The sequence below is a fragment of the Scomber scombrus genome, chromosome 7, assembly GCF_963691925.1.
Source record: "Scomber scombrus chromosome 7, fScoSco1.1, whole genome shotgun sequence".
In the NCBI taxonomy this organism is placed as follows: Eukaryota; Metazoa; Chordata; class Actinopteri; order Scombriformes; family Scombridae; genus Scomber; species Scomber scombrus.
In genome coordinates, this window is record NC_084976.1 from 26,530,354 (window position 1) to 26,550,973 (window position 20,620).

The 20,620-nt window shown below is 41.0% G+C and overlaps 2 protein-coding genes across 2 annotated transcripts; both read left to right on the forward strand.

The window, feature by feature from the left end:
- Positions 1-768: 768 nt before the first annotated feature.
- cnr2 (cannabinoid receptor 2) lies at positions 769-3,307 on the forward strand. The gene is made up of 3 exons (XM_062422865.1): positions 769-919; positions 1,296-1,385; positions 1,521-3,307. The coding sequence occupies exons 2-3, from the start codon at positions 1,322-1,324 to the stop codon at positions 2,576-2,578; spliced, it is 1,122 nt and encodes a 373-aa protein (XP_062278849.1). The 5' UTR covers positions 769-919; positions 1,296-1,321; the 3' UTR covers positions 2,579-3,307.
- A 3,089-nt stretch (positions 3,308-6,396) lies between these two features.
- akirin1 (akirin 1) lies at positions 6,397-19,243 on the forward strand. Its single transcript, XM_062422823.1, has 5 exons — positions 6,397-6,742; positions 16,269-16,415; positions 18,083-18,211; positions 18,470-18,541; positions 18,672-19,243. Exons 1-5 carry the CDS (start codon positions 6,538-6,540, stop codon positions 18,680-18,682), a joined length of 564 nt encoding a protein of 187 aa, XP_062278807.1. The 5' UTR covers positions 6,397-6,537; the 3' UTR covers positions 18,683-19,243.
- The last annotated feature ends 1,377 nt before the right edge of the window (positions 19,244-20,620 follow it).

Sequence of the window (20,620 nt, forward strand, 5' to 3'; positions counted from 1 at the left end):
GACTGTAGCAAGAAATTACATGACATACAAGGTCTCTGGACTAGCTGAGTTCACAAAATAAAAATAAAAATCACTTCAACTCCTTCTTCAGTCTAATCAATCTAATTTGACATGAGAAAGCTGTTTTCACATTCATATATTGAATGGTTTCTCTGTGCTGACTGAAAATGTGAGTTTGAGACGTGTACCTGCGAGCATGATTTGTGACATTACAACTAGTCTGGAGTCGATCCTGATCCAGTATGCAACTTACATAAATCTGATCTGGAAACTTGAAGCCTTCACTGTACATAGACTGAGGATGGACTTTTCAGTAAAAGAGGAAACATGTTTTGAAACTTTTGAAATTAACATGCATATTCATATATTTTACTCAAATATTATTCAAGTATTTATATATGCCTTAAAACATCTTTGACATTCAGAGAATATCTTGCACATGTGGTACACACGATCTTCACATACTTTGGGCTGTGGACAACTCTCACTTGAGATGCTTAAAGATTCAGATATATACATTCACATATTCATACGGTACAACACTTAATCTGAATCTGAATAAAAACCATCGTCATCATCACATTGGTCATGTTCACTGTTAATCACAACCAAACGAAGCTTCTAGGAATTTTAAACAAAAAAACAGAGTTTATGGCTTGTTTTAAACCGTGATATACGAGGCTCTTTGTGCCTATCTCTTCAATGTAAGCATTAGATGATACTGTAATGGTTATTGTCTGTTTGCCCCGACTTCTAATTGACTTTCTGTCTTGACTCCATATGTTAATGTTCCTCTTAAGGTCTAAGTTCAATATTGACAGAGAGAGAAATAGGAATCCCATTTTCTACTTAACCACTTTTTTTTCTGAACAGGAAGTTGCCTCTAGCATCGCCTCAACATAGAAATCTCAAGGTGAAGGTATGCTATAATTAAAAAAATTATGTTATGGCCATCTTGATGAAATTTAAGAATGTACTTTTATCTGTACAGGTTTTTTTGTTTTGTTTTGTTCTTACTGTTTTGTCAGCTCTCAACAATAATATTTTTCTTGGTTTAGTATTTTCTCAGATTAACGTGCATAGAAGTTGATCTAATGATGGAAGGATGATATTTTCAATCAATTCCATTTTTTCAGTTCTTTTGTTACAGATCATGTGACATATATATATATATATATATATATAAATTATTATTATATATATAAAATATATAATATATATGTATAAATTAATTTAAAAAACAACGATGATTCAATAATTTAAAATAATTTACTTATTTCCTAATTACAATCTAGCATTGGCCCATAGAGTAACAGGTGAAATGGAGGAATGGGCTTGTTTAAGACCCACGGCAGCCAAAGAGAACACATCGTCACCAGCTGACGGTAAATATAAGAACTTTCTTCTTTAAAGTCTCTTTTCTCCCTCTAAATTCAAAACTTTAGGTGCATTTGTAATGTCAGCTGTTTAAGCTCACCAGTCTAAGATTTGTCCAGATATACACTGTGTTTTTCTCACAGTTACCAGGCCTTTTGAGAACCTGGAATGCTACATGGTCCTGACGAAGGCAGAGAAGACAGTCATTGGCTCCATCTGTTTCCTGGCAGGTCCTATCACACTGCTGGAAAATGCTCTTGTGCTGGTGGTGATAGCTGCCACAGCCACCCTGCGGCAACGGCCTTCCTATCTATTCATTGGCAGCCTTGCCCTGGCTGATGTTTTTGCAAGCTGCTTCTTCACCACCAGCTTCCTGGACTTCCACCTCTTCCGCCGCAGCGATGGCCCCACTGCCTACCTCTTTAAGTTAGGTGGTGTCACCATGGCCTTCACTAGCTCAGTGGGGAGTCTACTACTGACCGCCCTGGACCGTTACCTCTGCATCCACCAGGCCTCCAGCTACAAGCTCCTACTGACCCGCCGCCGAGCCCTGCTGAGCCTGCTGATACTTTGGACCGCCACTATCCTCCTCTCCTCCCTGCCTCTGATGGGCTGGAGGTGTCCTACAGGTCTTTCTCCACCCTGCTCACGCCTCTTTCCCTACATCAACCAGGCCTATCTGGCCTGCTGGACCAGCTTTACCCTGGTGCTTCTGGCTCTTATTCTGGTTGCGTATGCTCTCATCCTGTGTAAGGCCCACCGCCATGAATCCTCCATGACCACCATGAAGGGAGCAGCAGGGACAGGCCATGCCCGCATGAGGATGGATATCCGGCTAGCACGCACCTTTGGCTTGATCCTGCTCATATTGGTGGGCTGCTGGCTTCCTGCACTCTCCTTCATGCTTGCTGATGTCTCTGTGGTCCTGACCCATACCCAACAGAGGGCCTTCGCCTTCTGCAGCACACTCTGCCTGGTTAACTCTGCAGTCAATCCGCTGCTGTACGCGCTGCGCTGCAGAGAGCTAAGAGTTGCTCTACTGCAGTTGCTACAGGGTCTGTGTGAGATTGGGAGGTGTAAAAAATCTACAGGGGATATTAGCCCAGGTCCGCCCACCGAAGAAGAAAATGATTGTTCTGTATTCACTGAGGATGAGATGCCAAAAAACCCCCAACTTAACTCTGTCTCAGAAATGTGTTAATGTGTTAATGGCAGTGTGCTGGTAGTGAAAAATGTGCTACAAATTAAGATTAATACCACCAAGAACTTCACTGTACTTTAGGAATCAAATCTGACACACAACAGTAAGAATCACTGTCATCAAATTATTACAGCTAGCATAACTTCATTTTTTGAGCAATTATTTATTACTGTTATTACCAGCAGGTGATAAAAACAGACCAGAACGTCTATGAAATGTAAGAGACATGATACATACTTCTACATGCCGACAGTGCTGAAAAAGGAAAAACAAAATTAACCTTGGGATGTAGTTCAGTCTTAGCGATTACAACACTAGGAATAAGTTATATTATGAGGAAATTTTATGTTGTGATGTACTTCTTCACTCAAAAATGTCTCATGTTTATTGTCGCTTTACTTGGATGTTTGAGCTTCACTGTGCAGAATGATGTATGATGTATGAATGATACATGTGCAGTTTGACATTGGAAGGCTGATTTCACGTTAATCTGCAGAAAGTGGAAAGTTTTTCTGTGATCAATGAAAATCTGATTTTTAGTGGAGGGCCTATGAGCCTGATTTGGGACATCACATCTAGTTTGGAAGCCAGTTCTGGTCCAGTATGTAATCCATACATGTGTGTTACCTGGAAACTTGAAGCCTCCAGTTCACATACACTGAGAATGAACTACACTGATTCAACTTTTGACATGAGATATATTTGCATATACATTTTAGGGAAGAAGAGTCGATGCCATTTAAGGATAATGGGTTAATTTTACTTTTGTGTGTGTGTGTGTGGTTGTGTGTGTGTAATAACTACAACAGACACACATTATTGTTTCAAGCAGAGTATATTTAAATATCTTAATATTGATGTCTGGATGGGGGATCTTTAACCTTTATTGTTACTGCCAATATGTATGATTAAATGTATATTTTAAAATATAGGTATGTATTTGCGGGTAAGACACAATTAGTTTTATTAGTGTTTTGTGATTATATCTAGAATTGGATATCTAGAATCCACTGAAAACAAATCCTCTATATCAAGTTATTAGTTTAGAGCAGGCAACAGGATGTGTTGGACTTTTTTTTAGGTCAAGATGATGTATTGTGGCCATTTAACCCACAACCTTTGACCTCTCTGCCTCCCATGTCAGTGCTTTAACGCTCTCACACCTATGAAATATTGTGTCCTGTGAACTAAAGTGCTGACCTGTTAGAAAGGTGGATTTATTGTTGGTATGCTTGTTTATGTTTGAGTGTTTGTCCCTGAGCGTGCAGGAACAGGGGACCCTGTGGGCTGCCTATCCTATCTGCACATGAATGCCAGGACTCCACAAAGGCCCCATGCATGGGAGGATTTCACACAGTGTTCACCACATGAATCCAAGCAGTGTGCCGAGGTAAATGGGGCACATGCCAGGAAGAGAACGAGAACAGACACTAGAACACTCTTTGCAATGGTGACAACTGGCAGCTGCAGTTAAAGCACATACTGACATGCACTTAAACTCACACGCACACATCACATATGAAGGGTAACAAGATAGAGAAGTAACATGTTTTTCAACCACTCTGATTAAAGATAATACTTGACCTTACTCTATTCTGACTCTTTATGTTTGTTTTCTAGCAAATTCATTGGTACTTGTCTGTCATCCTCACTCAATTGTCAACTGGTGAAGTAGGTTTGTAGTTCAGTGTTGCGATGCAGCATGTTAAAGGTTTTTAAGCGTCTTCTCTTCTTTATTAATCTCCTGGTTGATCTTTTTGCTGCTGAAGTAGACACGTTACTCAGTCTATGGCAGGAAATCAGTTAGTGATCGGTGGAAAATATGTGATTGTCTAGGGGTAAATATGGGAGATGGGGGACAAGTTGAAATTATATACACTACAATGTCCAGAATTCTGGATGGATGGATTTTAATTTCTAGAACACAGCACAGAAAGAAGGGGGAAAAAATGCAGCAGATTAATAAAATATATATTTCAGCTAAACTACCAAATTAAAAGGAGATGCTAAGTGGTGAATATGACTGCTTATTTCCAGTGTGAGAAGTTTCTAAAATGTCACTGTGAAAGTTATTGAATACTTCCAGCAGTAAACCTATAAGGTGCACTAGCCATGAAAAACAAACAAGCTACATAGGTTATTTAATAACACTAATGACTGTACAAGATTTGCTTTTGTCCGTATTCACTGAATTTGTTATGCATTAACCAGCTTTTCCAGTTAACTTAGTTACTGTTTATCTTTTTATGGTATATATGCATCCAGTGTCTCCTAGGGAAATGTCTAGCATCTGTAATAAACTTTTTTACGTCTCATCAAACTGTTGCAGGCTGGGGAACATCCACTGGTGAAGAATTGATGTATGATTCATTCATGGGCATATAGATTGTAGGGACAGGTCCCTACCAATGTCAAGGTGTTGCTGAATGGTCCATACCAATATTTGTACTACTGATCTCAACCAATCGTACAATTTTATCTGAACATAATGTAAGCGTAACATTTTTCGGGGACATGCTTGTTATGTGTGTGCTCATGTGTCCATATGCCAGAGAAAAGAGTGATAGAGATAGAGAACACATACACAGCTATTTTGGCCATCTGACAAAACATGTTCTTAAAAGCTCAAACCAAACCTACGCCCTTGGATTCATTTTTATTATCATTACTGAACAATGCCAGTTTCAGTGGGTTTACAAAAACAATAGATTGTACTCAGCGTGTAACTGGTTATTGATGCCTGTGTTACAGAAGGAATGGTCTGGAGCATGCAGCTGCTAAAACATAACAAGATAAGATCAGAAAGTAAACTATCGCTATACAGTACAAATGTGTTCATGCTGTGCATGCAGAACAATGGAAAGCCTGCTTTTCAGTGACTGTGTAATGTGTGGACAAGCTACCTTACAACGTTCTAATAAATTAGAAAATTGACTGGCAAACCTTTCTATTACCAATTAGTAAAAAAGTAATACACTTGCATTCCAGGATTTTATCAAAATTGTTTTCTGCACATATTATTGAATAAATTCCTTTATCTAAGTCACAATGGTGGCCCTTGGTGCTGCTGTGGGCTGTGTGAAGGCTTTCAAAATGCATTTGAGTACAAATCAAGGAGGAGTGGGGGCATTTTATGCGATGTAATAATTATATTCGGATGAAGTACTCAATTGGTATCACATATCATTTAAAAAGGTACTTGGATTGGTACTGGTATCATATTTTTTAAATGATACCCAGCCCTAGTTGTGGACTGTTGGTTCAGGACAAAACATTTGAAGATGTGATGTTAGGCCCTGTGAAACAAAGATGATGACATTTTATGGACCAAACGACTGATCAGTTAATTGGGAAAATAATCTATAGATTAATTGATAATGACAATAATTGTTAGTTGCAGCCTGAGATTAAAAAAAAAAAGTCAAACATTAACACTTAGGTGTTAATTGTCTTTTCTTTTCTTTTTTATCTTACCTGATTTACCTGACCACCACCACCAGACGTCTCGTGAACCTTCAATTTGAGTTCAATTGAAAGACGATGAGCAACAACAATAGGGGTGCTACAGCGGCACAGCGCGGTCGTAAAGACAGCAGGAGAGATATCAAAATGAGAAATTACTGCAAAAAAATTAACATTCGCGACTAAAAATAAAAACCCTGGGTCACACGTAATGTTACATTTCAAATAAACGGAGAATTGAAAAGTATTTGTTATAAATATCTCACGACACCCCCCCTCCGCCGTAATGGTACGACCCGCCATTGTGACGTTTTAAAAATTGAGCAGGCAGGCTCGACAGTTGGCTCAGAGAAGAAAATCCGTTGTTGCAGTGTTAGAGGAAGAAAGCCTAAAACAACCTACAGCCACATTTATCGCCTTAACCCACTTTTTTTTCCGGGTCGTTTTTTCCTCCAATTTCTTCTTCCCCTCTCCCCTTTCGTTTTTGACTAGCTAAAATGGCTTGTGGAGCTACGTTAAAGCGGTCGATGGAGTTTGAGGCCCTCCTCAGTCCCCAGTCTCCCAAGCGGAGGAGGTGCAACCCTCTACCGGGGACTCCTGGCACTCCGTCCCCGCAGAGATGCAACCTCCGTCCCCAGGTCGACAGCCCAACGCACTCGATGTCTCCTCAAGCGACGGGAGGCGAACACAGGCTCACCCCAGGTAATTGCAATTAATTTAAAAGAATTTGACGGGGTTTTTTTCAGGGTGGGTGTCATGGGGGGAGGGGGTTTGGGTGGAGTGGAGAGCTAGCTATAGCGTTAGTTAGTAGAGATTCAGGATGGGGGTTGGAGGCTAAAATGTTAGCCTAGCTGCGAGGAGGAGCAGGGGGAGAGAGAATGTCGTCGCTAAGTTACCGACACAAATATTTTTTACTTGATCGATAATAAATATTTACACGTTCTCAAAAGTGGAAAGTGTCTCTCTGTTGGTATTGCCAGCTCGTTGTGTATAGTTAGTTAGTAGACACAGCTAGCTTACATTAGCTCATGCTGATCTGTTCATATCATATCACACATATATATAAGTTATTTGCTTTTGCTAAATTCAGTATTCTTTCAAGCATTTTTGAGGGTGTAGTTAAATAGTTCTAACTTGGTCTTATTTAGGTATAATATGCAGCCCATTTGGTGTGGCTTTATCCCCTCCTCCTCCTCCTCTCTTTCTCTCCTCAGTTATTTTTCATTCAATGAGTGTGTTTCAATTAAATATTCATTTCAAAAGGTGGTGGGCATGTCTAGACAAAAAAAAGATTTATACTTAAAAGCTCTCTTTTATATATTTTAACACCTGGGTGATAATCTGGCCTGTTGGCTCTCCTGAGAAGACAAATGGTATCACAGCAGCAGTAGCAGTAGAGCACATCATTGCAATGCTGTTGATTAGTTAGGAGCTGTGCCTGGGTAATGTTCCCTTTGGCTTTAGTGCCACAATTGTCTTGCATTGAGATGGAGGAGGTGGTGGTGAGTAGAGGGGGGGCTACCACTGTGTGCACCACAACCATCCCTTTTCCTCCTCTCAGGCCTGGGAGGCATTGTTCATTTCCTTTATGCCTGTACTCTTCTCTTTCTCTCTCCCTCTCTCTCCCCCATTGACTTGAAAATGCAGCACCGCTGAGTGTTGGACGGGTGTGGGGCGCACGAGTAGACATAAGATAATTGCCAGGATGTCTCCACTGCAATCCAGTGAGGCTTTTTATTGTATGTGCGAGACAGAGATTGGGCAGCGTGACAGCAGTGAGGTCCACTTCTTGTTCTTTTTTTGTTGTTGTTTTTTTGGGGGGAGGGAAATCCTATTCAAAAAATCGCAGGACATTTTTGGAATTACGTGGTAATGATTTGAAATGTGAAAGGATTACAACATTGAGACAGGACCAGTACCTGAGCTTAAGCCCTCTATCTACTGTGTAATTATAGCATTTAGAAATCCACCGACGGTCAATAAGGCAGTGATGCTGTACCTCCTGAGGCTGAATATCATGTGTTACCTGGACAAAATGAAAGTGAAAAGAAAGCTTTAAAGTGAATATTGTTTTCATTTAAACAGTAACATGAGTCCACCCTACTTTTAATGTTCAGTGTTGTGTATCTTTAAGAAAAAAGGGGCAAATCATGATGATTGTTGTTCCTGTTTTTGCCCTTTGAGAGGGCATCGTCATGAAGCATGATAATGCTGGAGTTGGGGGAGGTATGCGGTAGGGGGGAGCACATGCATCTTGCAGAGAGCATTTACCCTTACATACTGTTCATATTCTAACTTATAACTAGTCTCTACATCAATTTACATTCATACATAAAAAATGTGCATCAGCTGCACAAAAATTTTAAAAATGATGCATTTTATTTCCATTTTTGTACACTGTGGTTCAAATAAGGAAAAGTCTTGCTATAATGAATGTGGATAGGGCTTTTTACAGATCTTAAATGTAAAAAAATGTGTCAGATTTGACCCTGAATGGTAGGTAAGGGTTAACACATACACAGATGTAGGTGGTGATGGAGATGTCGTCACAGCTGGCTTCCTGTAAAATTAGTTTTTATTTCTGCTTCTGCTGAACTGGTTTAGTCAAAGATTCATCTCCATTTTTAGGAGGAGGTGAAAGTCAGTTCTTATTGTGTCTCCTACACAGTGCCAGTGTTTGTGTGTTATTAGCGCACATTTATCATCAGGGTCAGTTTTATTCCAGGTTGTCTCGTCTCACATTGCCGATCCAGCCCCCCGAACAACAGGGCCTCACATGCCTCCCATTTCCTCCAGACTCTGCCTGGCTGTTTGCTGAATTACAGCACAGCAGCTGCGAGAGAGAGAGAGTGAAGTAATGTTTGTCCGTCGCAGACACGAGGTATTATACTCACCTTCACCCAGAAAGAGGCCCCTCGTGGGACTGCCGCTGCTCGCCGGGCCTTTTCTGTTGCAGTTTGCCAAGTGAAAGCATTTTTGAATTCAGCGAAAGGTCAGCTGTCATCCTTCCCAACCACCCCCGCCCCCCACGTCCACGTCTCTACCCACACACACTTTCCAGCTAGTCAGGTTTGGTTGTGGCGAGCAGGGGCGTGAAACGCAGGGAGCCGACACCTCAGAGGGGTAATTATTTCATAATGTAAGGATTGGATCTTCTTCTTCTCCTCCGCCTCATTCTTGCGCTGCCAGTCAGGACTTGTGCTTCTGTTAAAAAAAATCCCAGCAGATGACAGATGATAATAATAATAAATCAAACTTATATAGCACTTATATGCGGTGCTCAAAAACGCTTTACAATTTCCCTATTTAAAGCTATGAAACAAATGTTTATAAGTTATAAAAGGTTAAAAAAACAAACAAACAAAAGAAGACAAAAACAAAGGTTAAAACATGACGAGTCCAGTGGGAGCTAGGAGTTGAAGGCTAGTATGAAAAGGTGTGTTTTTAGTGCAGATTTGAAAGAGGAGAGGGTTGGGGAGATTTTGATGTGAGGGGGGAGTGAATTCCATAGGGTGGGGGCAGCAACAGAGAAGGCCCGATCACCCCAGGTCCGGCACTTAGTCCGGGGGACTTGTAGCAGGTTGGCAGAGACGGACCTGAGGGATCGGGAGGGGGCGTGGTGATGAAGGAGGTCAGCAAGGTAGGGGGGTGCTAAGTTGTTGAGGGCCTTGTAGGTGGTGAGGAGGATTTTAAAGTTGATTCTGTGTTTGATTGGAAGCCAGTGAATGAGGTTTGGTCGACTTCCTGAGACCTTAGAGTCATTTTGGGGCTGGTTGACTGACTGACCTGTCGTGTGGTTTACAGCTCTGACCGAAACAAAGGGTTAAGGTTGCAGAGGTCAAAGTTCAAATGGTTCAGGCTGCGAGTATTCAGAGAAGCACACAAGTCAGTCCGTCAGTCTTGGCAGGAAGTTGTTCACGATGGATTTTATTTTGAAGGTGAAATCTCAAACACTAGTTTTGGGGTCAGGCAACTTCTGATACAGGTACAGATCAGTATTCTCTCTCTTTTTCCTCCTAAATTTAACATCTGTACACCTCACAGCGTGGAAGGCATTGTGATCAGAGGTGTGGAGACATGAAGCCGGGATTACTGTGGCACCGTCTCCAGTTACAAGATTTGTGATAGTTTTTTTTAGTTGAAAACAAACGCTATATATTCAGGTATATACAAAGTCAGCTAAAAAGAATGAGTAGACATTTCTCCTTTTTTTCCTCCTTCACTCTGACGGTGGTCACTCTCGGTCTTCACTATAGAGGGGTAACTTGAACTGACCCATAATGCATCAAAACCTGTACTTCCTGGCAGTCGGGACATTCAACCCCCCCTCTCCTCTCCTCCTCTCTCCTCTTCTCTCCCTCCCCCTCCATCCTTTGGCAGTGGAGGGTGAAATGAAATGAGTCAGCTTTGTTTTCTCTCTCCGACACCACGTCCAATCTATCTGGCCGATCTCTTGTCGTATTCTCTGTTCGGCCGGTTCCTAAGCCCCCTTTTTTTCGCTCCCCCGGCTCCCGGAAGTCTCTGTGATTGATTGCTTGCCCTGGTTGTGGCAGGGTCACTGTTGCCAAGCAACGCCCACAGTCGAGCCGCTATAGCAGCTCGTTTAGAGCTGGAAATGACGGCGCGGGGAGGGTTTTCACTCGTCAGTCAAATGGACCCGGGAGAACCGAGATGTCCAAACGTTTTTATACCCACTCGATGCAACACGAGCAGATTAATGATGCTGTATAACATCTCAGACTCGAGATTTCACCGCTGTCGGCACTTAGAGGCTCTAAAGTTTACAGCTGTGGATCATGTACATCCGGGCCTGACCATATATATGCTGATAATACCTCAGTTTTACATCTTTGTCACAAGTGTTTGAAAACCACATTTGAGGGATCATTACAAAAGAGTGAGTTTATATGTGTATATAAATCCTGTATATACGTAAACTCACATTGATATTTTGGTTTAACAAACTTTTATTAACAAAACTGAAGAAAAAAAAGAAGCAGAACAAAAAAACCCATTAAACCTGAATCTTATAAAAAGATACATTTACATTAAATACTGCCTACATAAGTTTAAAATATATATATCAGCACATATCGTACAACATATTGACACATCAATACAAAATAACAGATTTACTCAGAGCTTTAGTACCAAATAGTCTGTTTCCGTTTTGACTCTCCTGAGCTGGCATCTTTCTCTCCTGCCCCTCTTCTCGGACTCAAACAGGCTGCTGGAGTTCCCTTTTTTCTAACACAGGGTTTCCCCCAGGAAGTTCATAAGCAGACATGGAAAGCAGCTCCGCAACCCCGCAAACAAACGCCACAAAAGACCGCCAGTGTGTCAAAAATCCCCCCACTCCAAATTCACTAATTGACAAATTCAGCCACGAGATGTTTTGGCAGAGCTTCGTTTTATCTTTACAACTCTGATCAGAGTCTGCGGTCCTTATCCCCATCGTTATCTAACTAACTCTAATTTCCTTTTTGGTGATTATCGAACTTCAACCAGGTGTTTGATTAGTGCTGTTAGTGTAGTTTTTTTGTTCTCTCTTTTGGTCACATATCTCTCCCTGATTATGACTGATTGAGTCCCCTCTGCCCAATAAACAGTGCAACGTGCTGCCCTCATTACCTAGACTTGATCTTTTATCTAATCGTACTCTTTACGATTATTTACGTCCTCTTTTTGAATGACTTTTTGGTAATTAAGTATCCGAAAAGGTCAGAAAATTGTGTTTAAAAAAAAAAGAAGAAAAGTACAATTTACTAGAGTTCAAAGTCTGAAATAGTGTTTTTTTCCCCCTAGATATATAGTTCAAAACTCAGAAATATTTAATTTATAATCACATATAACAGCAAACCTGTCAAGATTTTGAACCATAATAACATAAATGAAAATAAAAATGTGTTATTTCATCCCAAGCTGCGGCTCTAGTTGAAGCTGTGGGGATGAAGTTGTCGGCCCGCAGTGACGAGGCTTTATTAAGGGTGAAAAGCCCAGATGCAGCTATGTAAACAGAGCCCGTCAGATTAGTGTCCTGTATTGTTAATGCTGGTCTCAGAGGCCACATACAGGAGGAGGAGTCAGAGTCTGCGAAGGCTCTGGTTCAATAATGTACGAGCACATAACACAGCTTCCTTTTAAAAATGGCTCTGTGGAATAAAATCCTTGTTTCTCCGTCGTTCAAACAGGCTCACTGATGTGCAGCCCGACTCGTAGCTCGCTCTCTTTCTTCCCACCCAAGATAAATGAGGCATGGTTCCTCAGATAGACTCAGCACGTATAGAGACCTCACCCCCCCCCCCCTCCCCATCAGATAGGAGTAAGATAAAGTCTCAACTTTACATTTGGTTATCAGCGCCTGTTTCAGCCCGTGATGTTTTTCTGCTGGTTTTTTCCCCCCAAGACTCTTACGAACTTTAACCTTTTTATAATGTGATATGTGTGTGTGTGTTTGTCAGCTGTGGCCCACTGTGCACGAATCACATTGTCCCGACCCTTCATATCTTTACACATTACCTACAGTAGCTGCATTTAAACATTTTAACCCTTTACATACCGTTCATATTCTGACTTCTATTAGTCTCTATAGCAGTTCACATTCATAAATTCCCCGTCACTCATTAACAAATGTTTGATTAATCCTTCTGTTCGATTTAAAAGACATTCACAATCACTATTTTATGATCCCCGAGAACATTTTATACAATATGATGAACAAAACATGTTTTGATGCTGATTTTTGAGTTTGTTAAAAAGACACAGGTCAAATTTGTGCATTTGCATGTACAAAAATGTGTATCAGCTGCATAAAATTAGAAAACAAAAATGTTATCTCTTCATTTTTGTATAGTGTGGGTCACATTAGGAAAGGTCCAGCTAAAATAAATGTGTATAGGGTGTTTTAACAACTTTCAAATGTAAAAAAAATGGGTAAAATCTGACCCTGAACTGTATGTAACGGTTGAACAACTTCAACAACAAATTAACTATAAACTGAACATCCAGCACCTCACTGATTATTTCCTGTTCATTTGACTTGTTGAACCCCAATTTTCTTGAGATGGGTAATAACTTTATTTAAAATGCATCGGATTAACTTTTCAGGCGCTTACAGGAAGTGTCGACATCTTCATAGAGTTTAGATTCACCTGCCAAACAAATCTTCTTTTTTGATGACATCTGTGACAACATAGTAAAGATTTAAAAACCGTCCTTTCCGTGAACCAGCACTCACACTTTGGATGTCGGAGCTTCGTTTTTACGCTTCACAGACCGCTCGTGTAGAGTCGAGCCAGCAGCACACTCAGACCCTGTTTACATCTGGGATTAATGTTCGTCCAGATGCTTTAGTTAGTTTTTTTCTGTCTTGTCTTCTGAATTAAAATAAAACAAAAATAAAATCTGTGTGTGTGTGCAACAGCAGACATTGCGATTTAAATAATAATAATAAATAATCGCAGCGTATCTCTCTCTCAACGAGGATATTTTTTGTATATATTTGTTTGGCCCTGGCCTCGGAGCAAGTTGAACACAGATTTAGATGGTGTGGGGCAGAGGTAGGCAAATAGTGGCCCGTGGCCCAATATTTGGCCCTCTTACATAGTTTGCGTCAAACATTTAACATAGTTTTTCACAAATCTACAAATGGCAAAATAAACTAATCTAATCTATTGTGTCTAATCCTGCTTCTCCTCCTTCAACAACTGGCCCATTGTTGTACCTAAAGTTGTAAACCGTGTTAAATACATCGACGTACTCGGCTTCTGCAAAAGGACATGATATCACACGTTTGTTTGCATGCATAGCGAGGGGGTGAGATCTGATCACAAGCAATCACTCGAGAGACCCTAGCCATCCTCCCGCGGTCAGATCACCACTTGTTAACACCAGGTGTAAACAGGGAGCCTCAAAGTGAAACTGAAATGACGAACAACTCAAAGAGAGCTTTTGTTTACCGCCCACACCGTACCACCATCTAATTTGGTTATCAGTGTCATTGTGTAGTTGCTGTGCGATTCTCTTGTGGGCTTGTGTGTCAGTTTCCTGTTTGTATTTAAAGTTAAAATGTACACAAAAAAATGATTTGATAGCTAACGGTCATCGTGAAGCCTACCCTCCTTCACTTATCCTTACTTAAATTAACAGAAATAATTATGGCTGTCAGGTTCTCATTTTTAGATAACAGAAGATCATCATATAGTGTGATTGTGAAAGTATTTTCACTGTAATAATATCAAATCTAAAGAAAACATGAACACAAAATCCACTTGTGGTTCAAATTTTGGTATCAGGGATCAGTGACTAATAAGGGTTGGCAAGATGAGCAATTCAAAAACCAAAAGTAAGACTGAATGCTCCTGAAAATATTGAATGGTGTAACCACAAAAGTATACTTACACAAATAATTACTTCATTTAAATGAAAAGAAAAACAATTTGGAGTATTTCTGACTTTACAGTTTTAAAGCATTTTGGCAATATTGAACAGGACATATCCTAAAAACAACCATTTATTGTTGTGTGTGTGCGTGTGTGAGATCAGATTTTTATGAAAAAATACTGGTTACACCAATTGACACTGGGCTGCATTACGTCATCGTCCCATAGGCAATAATTATACTTGAGTCAGAATATGAACAGTATGTAAGGGTTAAAGCCTCCACCTAAAAAGAAATAATAAAACAAGTTCAATTTCACAATATTACAGAAAATAAATAGTTGACACACTAAAAAGGAATCCAGTCTTGCTAAACTTCACTTTCACTGCACACGGATAATCTTCTCTGACATGCACGAGCTCATACCAGGAAAAACACACATGTAACTTAACTTTTAATACCTTGTGCACATAGAAATGGATCCAGCAGTGAGTCATGTTATAACACCTGTGCTGCTAGTAACGTTCATGATGTTTTATTCAAGTGATGTTGGACAAAATCCAAAGTCCTCAATTTGTACAAAAATATATTTAAAAGTTTATCTGAAGCTTCATCTGTCCAAATCATAATGTAATCTGATTATAATCTACAGTCTGTAGTTTAAAATTTAAAAAAAAAGGTAATTTGGGGAGAAATAAGTGATATTGTATTTGACAGCGATGATTTGCATTAATCATCATTATTAGGAAATCTAACCTGTCAATGAGCCATACTTTGGCTAAAAAGTTAATATACATCTGTGTTTTTGGGCAGACCACCAAAAACTAAAAAATGATGTATTGACCTTTTTATCATGGCTGAAATGAGCCTTTAGCAAGTTTCAAAAAGACTCGATTCAGGAAGAGCCGCCTGTGATCAAGTTTAGATAACGTCCTGTTTTGATGTACTCTACACAGCAGTCTGGTGTCACTCCACTCACTCGACTCTTCTCCTTTTATTTCGTTTAATCCACAGAAACTTGAAGTATCTGTTGGACCGCTAAACGGACCTCATAAGAGACTTTGATGTTGATTACAGCGCAGTAAAGAGCTTTGATTTATTCATTCATACTGTATCCATGATCTGAGCGGTCTCACCAGCCGCACATGGCACGGTCCCAGCGTCGTAAGAAGAAGAAAAAACCTCAGAGGAGAAGTGAAAGTGATACAGTCACAAGATCAGAAAAGCGTCCCCAGTCAGCTGTAGTAGGTGTGTGTGTTTTTAATTTTAAAAGCCTCGACTTCCTGTCGATCGTCTTGGAGCCATGTTAGGTGAGAGAGAGTGTGCAGAGGAAGCGAGCGCAGCTATTCGTGTGAAGATAACAGAGGGCTTTGTGTCTTCCTGTAAATGCCCCCCGCCCCGTTCAAGCTGGATTTCATTCAACATCGGATGAATGTGGTTTTGATGATGGGCGTGAGCATTCGAAGAGCGCACATTAAAGACTAAAATAAATAAATAGTTTTCCTCCTTTTAATAAATCACAGTCTGATTGGTTAAATTTAAAACATTTGGGAGAACAGCTGCTTGGATTGATTTATAATAATATGAAATGAGAGGTTTCTTCTCATAAATAAAGATTAGTAAACCAGATGAAGTTGGAGGTTTAGAGGGAGGGAGAGTCTAGGGAGTGCCCACCCCTCAGATGGCCAAATTTCCTAATGGGTGGAATACATGTGTCGTAACGAGAAATCAGAGTCAGGGTTACATCGGTTCATTTCCTGTCTCGCTCCAGAGGAGTGACGAAGAGAATCACCGTTCTTCAGTGTCCTCTGTCCTGATTTTAAACTATTTTCGTCCCTGTGCCCACAGAGCAGATCTTCCATAACCTCCGTCAGGAGTACAGCCGGATCCAGAGGCGGCGGCAGCTGGAAGGGGCCTTCAACCAGAGCGAGGCCTGCAGCTCCAGTGACGCCCCCAGCCCCAGCTCCTCCATCAACGCTCCCAGCTCCGCACCAGGTATGAGAATTCACTGTAGGCCAGGGATGCATGATTAAAAAAGGCACGTCATCGGTCGATCGGCTGATAAAGGCTTCAAAATTAAATATCGCCATTGGCCCAAAAATGGCCATTTCCTGCCACTGTGACAGAATGATTCATGGCCTTCTCCTCCAACGTCCTGCTTATTCCACCGCAGGCTCCACTTCACACAGCTGCCTCTTCCTACTTTAACCTGAAAAATAAACAGGGGTTGACGCTCGGGTTGGATCCACACAGTGAGGGAGGCTAGTGGAGGCCAGCTGAGGGTGCGATCAATGATTCCATGCCCTATAGTCTCCTCAGGCAGGTGGGGAAAAAATGTGCAGTAGGCTAAAATGAGTCAGAATATTGGATATTTGCAAAGAGGGGTTTTAAGAGTCTGAGACTGTGGGCCTCATCACAGACAAAGCTTGGAAAAAGCCCTCCTCCCCCTTCACTTGATTAGTTTTGGATTGCCTGGATGCCTGTGGGATCATGATTATGTTATTTGATCCCATAGACACTCAACAGTGGAGCCAAGATAGCCTGATACTGCTGTTTGAGACACTTCATACTGAACCAAACACTTAAAGAGGTCTTTCTGAAGACGTTTACTTGTTTCTGATTCTGAGAAAGTGAAAAAGAAAATCCCCCCAAAACTACTGTCTATCTTTAACTAACCTCTTTTATCTCTACACACATTTGGGCGACTCTATTTCATTTCCTTTTGATAACTAATGTCATATTTTTTTCACCTCTATTCACTGAATCTCCCCTGAATCTGTTTGGAGCCCCCTGTTCATTTATAACTTATCAATAGTGGCAAAACCAGCTACACCAGTTGTCAGATAAATACTTAATAAACATGTAGGTAAATTAAGTATCTTGACTCAGAAACAGCAAATAATGATGACAAAATGAAAGGAGTCAGATCAGGATTTGGGTCAAAACGAAAGCTTGATCAGGATATCGCTGTCATATATTCATTATACACCAACTTTATACTTCTTTAAAATCAAATTATATTCTGAAAACATGAAGTCTAATAATTACCTACTGCTCTAGCACCATTTGTTCACATCTTTGCAGATAAAGAGACAGCAGGTAAAACGTCACATTTGTGCTGCAGTTTTGATGCGTTAAGCACAATTCGGCAGTGAAGGTGTGAGATGTAATCCAAGACCTTCAAGCTTTTTTCTTCCTCTCACTCGGCAGGATGGTCTCATACATCACACTGACTGCGCTGTTACTAACCAGCCTCTTTCTGTCTGTCTGAGACCACCGTTAAACCTTCATGCTCGCTCTGCCACCCTCGCCTGTGATTTACATTTCGGCCCAAACGGCTCACAGCAGATCTCTGGTCTCAAAGGCTTGTGGGTAATGAATCACCTTAGCTAAAGCTGGCTCCGGTCGCACTGTGACCGAGACATCTGGGGGGGGGGGACTCGGAGAAAGAGCCCACATTAGTGCTGCATGACCCCGCTGGGCTGGCAGAGGTGACAGGACAGAAAGCAGAGCTGTAAATCTGCGCCTGGCTAAGCACCTCTTTCTGGATCGAGGACGTTTCTGTCCGTGTGACGTATCGCTGCATGATGGCGACGTCGGTGATTTCAGCCTTTTTATAGCTGCTCTAATCTTTTATTTGTGTGTGTGTATTTGTTTCTCAGGTGCCTCAAGGAAGGACCAGCCCTCGTTTACACTGAGGCAGGTGAGCTACCTGTGCGAGCGCTTGCTCAAAGACCACGAGGAGAAGATCCGGGAGGAGTACGAACAGATCCTTAACACAAAACTTGCAGGTAACTTCCTTTTTTTTAAATGAATATCAGCACTCGGGTAGACTAAAAGTGACGCTGTGTAATGAAAAACATGTCGCTCCCTCCTTTTTGAGCATCTTTTAATATCATTACGGTGCTGGTTTCCTCATACAGAGCTTATATATGCGTCTTAATGCCCACACTGTAAAAAGGCAGTAAAGAGGGTCTATGAAAAACTGTATTCGCTCAGTTATTTGCCCCGCAGCACACAGCCTCACCTGTATCTTCTCCTCTTTCCAGAACAATATGAATCTTTTGTGAAATTCACACAAGACCAGATCATGCGAAGATACGGGGCCCGGCCTGCTAGTTGTAAGTATCACAAACCACACTTTCTTCCTGTTTTTTGGTTTTTGTACAGAAAGACACGTTTTCTTGGTTTTTATCTGTGTCCAGATTTTGAAATTATGATCATTCATCTGTTCATTTCAACTTTTTTCAGATGTCTCTTGAACTCACCTCGATGAGATCCCAGCTTCCTCTCACAAGATGGCTGCTCCTCTACTGCCCTCTTCCACTTGTTTTTAATTTTCTCCCCTCCCCCCAAAACCCTACCCACCACCGACCACTTCTCCCCCCCCCTCCCTCAAACCGTTTGGGTGCCATGGTTTATCCATTTTTTAAATCCAAAACTTGATTTCTTACTTTAAAACTATCGCTGCTGGCCAAAAGTTACAAGAATCTGAAAGATAAACTATGTTTGACCCTCCCCCAACAAACCACCCTCCCCCCCAATCCTACCCCCTACTTTTATTTTGCCCTTTTTCTTGTTGATATGCTCTCTCTGAAAATCCTGACTAAAAGCAAGATCTGTGTCAAATCTCTTGCCGGCGCTGTAGAAAAAGCTTATTGGCTCATGTGATCATTCTGTATAACCTCCCAGCAGCTGTATTTAATGGCTCCTGCTTCTCACATTGTCCCACTTTTCTTGCCCCCTCCTCTCGACCCCCCCAACAACTCTGTACCTGAGAATGTGGATTTTTCTCCCTTTTGAAAAAAATAAAAGTTCTGTGATCAAAATCTGTTGGAGATGGGTTTTTTTCTTTTTAAACTAATGACTAATGATTAAAGATATCTACTTGATTTGACTCATTTAGATGATCGAAGCTTCGGATGAACTTTTGAGTACATCTTTGCACAGATGGAGGCTTGTGGGTTTTGTACCCCATCATTTATATTTTAAGTTCATTATGAAGGGATCTTCTAATGGTCTGTATGAACAGGAAGAATGATTGTGGCAAGAAAAAATTCAATGTTCACCTGACTATTGTTTTAAGACAGACTTGAACATTTGTGAACCTGTATTTTAAAGCAAGGTTTGGATTTTTAGCAATAGGAGTATTAATTTAACGTCACTTTGAAGAAAAGCTTGCTCCTGAGACTCAGGTTCATTACTAATGTAATTTTATGGGGACAGGGACAGTGCACAATAAAACATTAACCTTGTATAAAAACAAGGAGCTATTGTACAAGGTTTTAGATAAATTAATGACAGAATAGGATGTAATTGAGTATAAAACACCAGGTCATGAAATAACCCCATATCCCACCCCACCTAATCATGTTAATTCATACATTTGTGCAGGCACAGCAATACAATTATCAGTACACAGTCATTCCCACATCCTTAAATCAGTTTGCCTCCTCACTGACCCCAACTTTCACAAATATGTGCAAAAAATGTATTTAGTGTAATTCAGAACACCCCCACCACCCCACACAAACACACTAATTCACAAATATGTACAAGTTTGCTGTGATGGTATCCAAAGACCATGACTGATAGGGGCCCTAAAAAGTTATAAGAACAAATGGTTAACGTCATCGGTGGAGAAAGTGCCCAGGAGTCCAGGAGAAGAGAATCAAAGTATTATCAATACACCCGTCAGATGCATGATGCCACCACCATTCTGAGGAAACTGTCCTCTGTGAATAGTCTTTCACAGATTGTAGCATGGATACTCTATGCCCATAAATGGTCATACTCAGTGCATCTACAATAATAGAATTAAGCTATTTGTTTGTTATTTTACAAACAAGGGAACACAGTTAGCCATCTGTGGGTTTGGGGAGTCAGTCATATCCTCTGACCTTGAGTGCCACAGGAATGCTGCACCACTGTTATCAAAGTGATTCCTGCTTTCCAGCTGCCTTCACTGTCTCGAGGAAAGAAAAAGTATGTCTCTCTGCCAAGATGATAGTGCAGCCTTTACTGTGACCTCAAGGAGTAATTTAAAGCTTTGAGTGGGTCAGTTTGGTTCTGGAGGTGTGGTTACAGCCTGTGCCTGGTGGTGGGGCCAAATGCAATATCTTTTCATGCGGCCTAAAATCCCTGGTGGCGCCCCTGACTGCAAGTATCTGGGAGATCTGAGTACTGCGGCACCCATTATG

Coding starts and splice junctions, on each gene's coding strand:
- akirin1 (XM_062422823.1), top strand. CDS start 6,538: ATGGCTTGTGGAGCTACGTTAAAGCGGTCGATGGAGTTTGAGGCCCTC. Junction 16,416..18,082: donor CGCTCCCAGCTCCGCACCAG/GTATGAGAATTC, acceptor TTTGTTTCTCAG/GTGCCTCAAGGAAGGACCAG. Junction 18,212..18,469: donor CCTTAACACAAAACTTGCAG/GTAACTTCCTTT, acceptor TCCTCTTTCCAG/AACAATATGAATCTTTTGTG.
- cnr2 (XM_062422865.1), top strand. CDS start 1,322: ATGGAGGAATGGGCTTGTTTAAGACCCACGGCAGCCAAAGAGAACACA. Junction 1,386..1,520: donor CACATCGTCACCAGCTGACG/GTAAATATAAGA, acceptor TTTTTCTCACAG/TTACCAGGCCTTTTGAGAAC.